The sequence below is a fragment of the Trachypithecus francoisi genome, unplaced genomic scaffold (assembly GCF_009764315.1).
Source record: "Trachypithecus francoisi isolate TF-2019V2 unplaced genomic scaffold, Tfra_2.0 Lachesis_group16, whole genome shotgun sequence".
Classification (NCBI taxonomy): Eukaryota; Metazoa; Chordata; class Mammalia; order Primates; family Cercopithecidae; genus Trachypithecus; species Trachypithecus francoisi.
Window position 1 is genome coordinate 34830541 of NW_022681461.1, and position 8622 is coordinate 34839162.

The 8622-nt window shown below is 37.8% G+C and overlaps 1 protein-coding gene across 1 annotated transcript; it reads left to right on the forward strand.

Annotated features, from left to right (window-relative positions):
- The first annotated feature begins 3846 nt into the window (after positions 1-3846).
- On the forward strand, positions 3847-6225 carry INSL4 (insulin like 4). The gene is given in 3 exon segments (XM_033238700.1): positions 3847-4000; positions 4003-4041; positions 6002-6225. Coding segments are annotated over 3 exon segments (417 nt in total).
- The last annotated feature ends 2397 nt before the right edge of the window (positions 6226-8622 follow it).

Sequence of the window (8622 nt, forward strand, 5' to 3'; positions counted from 1 at the left end):
TGGTTATCACATGTAAAAGAGAAGCAGATTCAGTCTTGAGGATATATAACTGAAGTGCTCTAAAGTATGCCTAAGACTGTTGCAAGAAACTGATATATATATATAAGCTTAATTTATTTGCATATATAAGCCTAGTTACCATGACTCTCAATGATGAAGGACTGAAGCCTATTCCCTCAGGTCAGCAACAAGGCAAGAATGTTCACTTCTATTTGGCAGAGTAGTAGAAGATTTTGCCAGTCCAATCAGATAAGAAAAAGAGGGAAACAAAGGCATAAAAATTGAAGAGGAAGAAATACATATTCTCTGTTTGCAGATGATATGATTATATATGTAGAAAAACCTAAAGATCTGAAAACAATTGTTAGAACTGATGAACAATTTCCATAAAAAGACAAGATACAAAAAAAGATACATGCAAACATTGGTTGCCAATGAACATCAAAAATGAAATTATAAAAAAAAATTCCATTTTCAAGAGCATCAAAAACAATAAAATATTTGGCAGTATATTAAGAAAAATACTGCTGAAAGATATTCTTTTAAAAATGGAAACACCTATTTTATTTATAGGTTTCCTGGATTAGTAGACTTGACGTTGTTAACATGTGAATACTACCCAAAGGGGTACACAGGTTCACTATAACATCTGTGAAAGTCCCAAAGTTAGTTTCTTTCTTTTTTTTTTTTTTTTTTCGCAGAAATAGAAGAACCTTCCTAATATTAATATGGAATCTCAAGGTTTCCTAAATAATCAAAACTGTCTTTTAAAAAAAGAGCAAAATTGGAGCTCACACTTTCTGATTTTAAAACTTTTTATAACGCTACAGTCATCAAAAGATTGGGGTACTGACATAAGAAGAGCCATATAGACCAGTGGAATTGAATAGAGAGTACAGGAGAACAGAAACAAATCTCTGGTATTTGGTTAAATGATATTTGATAAAAGCATCAAGACAATTTCTAAGGGTAAAGAACAGTCTTTTCAACAAGTAGTGCTGGAAAAGCTGGATATCCATATGAAAAAGAACTTGAACCCCCATCTCATACCATATATAATATTTAACCCAAGATGTAGGAAACACTAAATATAAGAAATAAAAATAAAATTAAAAAAAAATCCATAGGGGAAAATTCTCTTGACATTAGATTTGGCAAAGATTTCATGGATATGACACCAAAAAAGTCATCATAAATATTCAACTTCATCAAAATTGAGAACTTTTGTGCATCAGAGGACACTACCAAGAAATTGAAATAAAAACTCACAAAATTAGGAAATGATTACAAATAATGTACCAGATAAGGGTTTAATATCCAGAACACATAAAATAGAAAACAATTTTTAGAAAGGATTTTTGCATGCTTTGAAGAGGCACCTAGAAATTCACTTTATGTATTCTTTTACATTGAAGAACAGCATTACACATGGACTGTTTCCCAAATTCTGTAACCCATAAAAATACCTTCTAAAGATCACTTTTGGGAAGCCTCTGCCAGAAACTGTCTTGTTGAAAACTCAGGTAAGTCACTGACTCTGACCATCCTGAAACCCTAGACAGTTATTATTAGAAAAGTTACAAACTTTCAACATTTGACAGATGATGACCAGGCCATCGTCAAATTTATGAGGGACATAGATCATATTTCTTATTAGGAATTAAAATAATTTATTGGTTTATTTCAAGTAAGCCCTCGAGCTTATATGAGTGAAAAAGATCTGATCTGTACAGATTTTTTTTTTTCCTGAAGAAATCAAGATTATAAACAAGGGTCCTATTTGAATGCAAAATGTATCCATACTGTGAGAGACATCTAATGAGTCTATTGCCCCAAAACTGTGCTGATTTGTTTAAAACTTTAAAATGTGAACAACCCCATCAAAAAGTGGGTGAAGGATATGAACAGACACTTCTCAAAAGAAGACATTTATGCAGCCAACAGACACGTGAAAAAAATGCTTATCATCCCGGGCCATCAGAGAAATGCAAATCAAAACCACAATGAGATACCATCTCAGCCAGTTAGAATGGCAATCATTAAAAAGTCAGGAAACAACAGGTGCTGGAAAGGATATGGAGAAAGAGGAACACTTTTACACTGTTGGTGGGATTGTAAACTAGTTCAATCATTGTGGAAGACAGTGTGGCGATTCCTCAAGGATCTAAAACTAGAAATACCATTTGACCCAGACATCCCATTACTGGGTATATACCCAAAGGATTATAAATCATGCTGCTATAAAAACACATGCACACTTATGTTTATTGCAGCACTATTCACAACAGCAAAGACTTGCAACCAACCCAAATGCCCATCAATGATAGACTGGATTAAGAAAATGTGGCACATATACACCATGGAATACTATGCAGCCATAAACAGGATAAGTTCATGTCCTTCTTAGGGACATGGATGAAGCTGGACACCATCATTCTGAGCAAATGATCGCAAGGACAGAAAACCAAACACCGCATGTTCTCACTCATAGGTGGGAATTGAACAATGAGAACACTTGGACACAGGGTGGGGAACATCACACACCGGGGCCTGTCATGGGGTGGGGGAAGAGGGGAGGGATAGCATTAGGAGAGATATCTAACATAAATGACAAGTTAATGGGTGCAGCACACCAACATGGCACATGTATACACATGTAACAAACATGCACATTGTGCACAAGTACCCTAAAACTTAAAGCATAATTTTAAAAAACTTTAAAATGTGATGAAACTCCCTCTTCACAAATTGTAACATACATAGTATGCAAAAATTGGTCATAAAGACATAAAATTTTGTGCATGAACATGTGATAACAACATGTTCTCCCTGTAACTGCTGAATTCTACTGCTTTCTCCTTGCCTTTCTGGGGTGTGTGTGTGTGTGTGTGGAGGGGTGGTATCCAGACTCTAGAGACAGTAATTATAATTTCAAATTAAGTAACAGTTGATCACCCAGGGGAGCTCAAAGAAAGAAATTTGTGGAAAGATACAGTCTGATTTCTTCCAAGTGTAAAAAGACCTCCACGGGTGCTCTCCCAAGACTTAACAGTCAACCCTATAGGGTCCCTGTGTTTTCTCATCCTTTCACGATCATTGGAGGGCAGATGTAAGTACATACCTTTGAAGAGAGTTCCTTGTAAACTTCAAACATTATTATACAAGCCTAAAGTGACGTTACTGGAGCTTTAATAATGTTCACAGTATCTAGTTTAAATATCACCAGTTGTCTTTCTCTAATGAACAACTGATCCACCCACTCATCAAAATACTATGGATAGCTACACAAGACAATATAGAAATCGATCTAATATCTTTTAATGTTTTGAAGAAGAAATACAAATAAATGTGGAGGAAGTTAGGAGAAATATTAAAAGCTTATATGCCAAATGTTAACTAAGATAATCTCTAGCCAGTGAGCTTACAGGTCAGTTTTGTTTTTATTTCACCGAAGCAAAAGACATTAAAAATTACCATTATTTTAGTAAGCGTAAAAATAGTAGTAGAGAAGGAAAGTTAAGAAAAAGAAGTAGAAAAACCAAATTCAAAACAAGCAAAGTGCAGAAGCACATTGGGAGCAAAGAAGGATATGAGAGTGTGGGTAGGGCAAGTAGGGAGACTACATAAGAACTGAGGTAGAAAGTTCCTTGCAGGTGGTTGGGAAAGGGGTGGAGCTGATACCATTGCTACAGGAGCTGAATGCCCTGTGGAAATAAATGCCTGGTGAAGGCAAGAAGAAAGCAGTCTGGAGCTCAGAAGAGACACACCAGCACAGTCTGGTAGGCTACAGTATCAAGTCTCTAGAGAAAGACTGAAACACCCAGAACGAGAGAGACCAGGTCTAGGATGCCCAGTCTGTTCTGGTCCCATCTGCCAACAATCTGGCTGCTGCTGAGCCAGCGCCTTAGAGAAAGCCTAGCAGCAGAGCTGAAGGGATGTGGTCCCCAGTTTGGAAACAGCTTGCTGTCATTTTGTGACAAGACCAAGAAGAAAATCTCTAACACCCAGAAGAATGGCTGCTGGAATCTGGACTACCCACAGGTAAGAGCCCAGGGCTGCTGAAAAATCAGAATGCGGCCCCCAAAAAAGCTGGTTCCAGATCTCATTGACTGCCTATAGTCAACTCAGACTCTACCACAGGTGAGTGCCTAAAAGTTTGGGCTTTTTCATTGTAATGTGCTTTTATTAAAAGGGCCTCACCAGGAATCTCACTGGTAGGTTGGCAGAGAGGGTGAAAGTTACAGGAATAGCAAAGAGAAAAACAGCCTCACCTGGGAGGCCCTTCCCACCTGGCAGCCTGAGATATGGGGTGGAGAAAACAGGGAAGCCTCAGAGAAGGTGATGATTCTCAAACACCAGCAGGAGGTGAGGCATACTCCAGGACCCCCAGGAAAGCTGGGCAGGCCAGAAAACAGGTGTGCTTGCAAGGGGATACCTGGACCAGGCCTCTCCAATTAAGAAGAAAGGGGGAAAACAGTGAGGTGATGAGCTGATTATCACTTCTGTTTGTGCACCTATGGCCCTGGGGGCAGCACACTAAGACCTCTGTTAGGTTCCTGGAATGTGAGACGAAAGGGGGCTTAGACTTAATGACTCTCCTCTTTGTCATTAGGCTACACAGTGGTCTATGTCACCAAAAACTTTCTCTTAAAAAAAACTTTTTTTATAAGTTTTTTTATTAAAAAAACTCTGTCTCACCCCCAACAGAGCACCTTGCTGCCCATGTCTTTGAATCTACTCTTGTAAAGTGTTGAGAGAGATAGACGGAAAAGAAAGAAAGTTGCCTGGATGACTAGAGGGGAAATCAAAGGGGACCAGAGACAAGGGAAGTTCACCATTCAGACCATCATAGCTGAAGATCTGATTAGCGCTTTCAACATTTGAAGCTGCAAAGAATTTTCTTTAAAAGCAAGATTTCAGAATTGAGGACAGTTCAATACCAGAACGGTTTTTAAACTACCGAGTAACAGGGTATTCATAGAGATAAATTGCAAGCTAAGTTAAAACTAGCAAGGGCAGTTTCCAAAAGAGACAGAGTCTGCTCTCTTCAGGCAAATAGGTTGTACTAATTCTGAAAAGTCAAGTTAAATTACTAAGCATTGTTTTACATTTAATATAAATGACATAGGTTTTGAACCAGCAATGTGTGACTCCCGAACTGCCTCTTGTAAGCTATATGCATATACTGCATTCAATCATTAAATGAGTTCATTAAAGTTATTGTGCACAGTGAACGCTCTTGGATTTTATGTGATTTTTATAATGATTTCAAAGTTATTTCCTTTTCTTACATTATTGGTCAGAGCTTGTTTCATTTTACTATAAAATAAGGAAAGAATATCACAAAGTCAAAACAATTTCTAACACAAACTAAGGAAGAGCATGCTGTACTATAATTTCTATTTAAGTTTTACTCTTTTTTCTGAGTAAATAAGTGAAAATTCTCATTTAAAGACTGAAAAATATAGATAAATTTAACAAGAAAAAAGAAAAGTATTCATGGATAACCAATATTAATGTTTGCTGTAGATACATAGATATAGATGTATATCCATTCTCAGCCTTTTGGCTGAGATCAAGTGATATAGATGTATAGATTTATGTAGATATAGATTTAAATATCTAAATCTTCCTACTAAAAACTTGTGATTATAAAAAAAAATTCCCTATTGCTATCCACTACATAGTGCATTGGAAGTTATCAATCAAAACAGTGTCAGGGAGACTGAAAAGTAACATGGTGTAAGCATTTAAAGGGTCATTGGAGGAGTACACAAAGGGGACAGAGGAGTTAGCATATCCTTAATATCGTAGTACCTCAACGTGCCCAATTCTAAGTAAGGTAAGTTGTTGATATGTTAAGGTACTTGTGGATTCTCTTTGGTGTTTAATTATACCGAGGCAATGAGTGCATTGTGGTCTAGGCAAATTGTATAATTTTTCTGATTCTCTTTCACGTGAATATTTTCCTCACCTTCCACCCTATTTTTTGACTTCACAGAAATGATGTCATCCTCAATCAATAAAGATACAAAAACCTTAGACGTGCTGTCAAAATTAATTCCCAATTTGTCACAGGAGCTGAAGAAAACAGTGTCTCAAGGGCAACCATCATTGAGGAAAGTAGTACTTTCCCGAAGAAAGAGATATAAAGATCCTGAATTTGATCCATTATGCTGTGAAGTAGTTTGTAACGATGGAACTTCAGTTAAAGTGTCTGAATAGTAGAGTAATTGTGGACATCTACCCATTCTCAAATGTATTCTCAGTGACAAATTCACTAATGTCCAATTCAAGGACTGCTGATTATTAGAACGTGAGAAATAATTATTAGTATGTGCATGTTTCACTTGCTCTGTGATAATACAGTCTCTCTAAAGGGAGGAAGTTAGATAGATGGAATCAGTTTTAGTACTTGATAATACAGTGGGGAAATTATACTTTACAATAATTTACTGTGTATTTCAAAATAGCTAGAAGAGAATTGTAATGATCCCAACACAGAAAAAAATGAATGTTAGAGGTGATGGATATCCCAATTATCCTGATTTGATCACTACGCTCGTATACATGTATTGAAATATCACATGTACTACAAAAATGCGTACAACTATATAATATATGAATAAAAAACTTACTGGAAATAAATGTTAAAAGTTTTACATACATGAGCACACACATTCACACATACTCACTCAGGTCTCTTCGTTTCTCCTCTCTTTTCACACTGAAAAGTATGTAAGAGATAAAGCATCTAACCATCTCTACTTTAACATCAGCACATAGCATGGAGGAAAAGCAATGAAGGAATGAACTGGTGGGAGAGGAATTAGGTATGTTCATCCCAGGATAACCCCAGAGACCTCTCTAGAACTTTGCCCAAGTCATATCCTCCACTTGCCTCTCAGCACACTGTCTTTAGACCTTCAATCATTCTGTAAAGTCCTCTTTTGTCCCTGGTGTTACTCCACATCCCTTCGCCAAACTGGTGAATCGGCACAAACGTTGGCATTCCTCTGGCTACACAAACCTCCTCCCTATGTGACTTTGAATTATATTAAGTGAAACTATTATCTATGTGACTTTGAATCCTAAATCAAAGAGTACTTTTTTTACTCTGTCAGGTCCTACTAGTTCCCCCTAGTCCTGCCCTCCCCCCCCGCCACACACACACCAGCCAACTGAAGCTGCTAATACCTCACTATCAGGTCCTATTAACTTCCTTCAATTAACATGATTTGAGTAGCCCTCTGTGCCTGCCCACAAAGTGCTCTGAGTCTGGTGTAGGACATGGAGAAGCAAAGGATAATAAGTGCAATGATACTTGTAGGTCATCATAGAGACTGTAATGATCCACAGGAATCAGGGTTGTGTTTAATGCCAACGTGGGAAGGAATGAATGTACAGGGAACAGTGTGGATAAGAGGAGAGAGCAAAATTTCCCTAAGGAAACTGATGGCTGATCTGCAACTTGAAAGACATCTAAGCAGAAGAGAGTGCAAAAAGGAGACAGGGAGACGCCCAGGTAAAAGCACAAAGGCCTAGAAGCACAGCATTTGTGGAAACAGCCAGAGTTGGTAGGGCAGGAGGTGGTGTGGAGAAAACGAATTGTCAAGATCTGGTTGGAATGGAGACAGGAGAGAGGGTCTCAGATGATTCCACACAATGCAGCTATGGGGTTTAGGCTGCATCTTGGAGTAAAGAAGAACTGCTCATGATCATGATACGTCTCTCATAAAGAACTTTTTCCTACCAATACTCTGTTGAAGATGAAGAGGGATCATGGGAGTCACAGGGCAGAACTCATAGATTATACTGTACAGTCTGAACTGTACCACCTGGTTTGTCTAGGCTCCTCTAGATTGTTCTTTGAAAACAAAGGAGAGGAGCACATAAGTTGTATCTCTTGACACTAATGATGATCAATAAAAGATTAATATTTTGAGTCTCCTATTATTCATAATCAATGATTGAGTTTATTCTACATGCCAATCGTTGTTCTAGGACTTTAGGATTTATAAGAGAAAAAATAATATTAATGATTACATGGAACTTCCACCTAGGCAATTGACTGCTTCTGAACTGTCCCTTGGCACATGCATTCTATACATAATTCTATTCTTTTAGTAAACATAGAGGTATGAAAAGGGGATAATAGAGGAAAGTCCATAATGTTATCTGGTGTCTATCATTGTCAGTCTCTTAACCAGAAAATATCCAAAGATTGTTTCCAGAAGGTTTTTAGAAGATGCAGATGTTCCCTCATTCTTTCTCCCATTGTTTATAAACCTGCATGACAGCCTAAAGTGACAGCAGGACAGGTACCTAAGGTGGTTCCAAGGATGTATGAAGTCCTTCAGCTGCTTTTAAAACGTACACAAACTTGTGGCTTATGGCAATTGAAATGCATTTTCTCCCCGTTCTGCAGGCTAGACATAGAAAGATGATGCACTTTCCATAACCTGTAGACTATAATCCTCACTGGCTTCTGGTGGTTTGCTGTCAATCTTCGGCATTCCTTGGTTTGCAGGTGCCACTCTGGGGGAATGGGTTAAAAAACTACCTATTGGGTATTATGTCACTATGTGAATGCAGTATACCCATGTAACAAACCTGCCCATG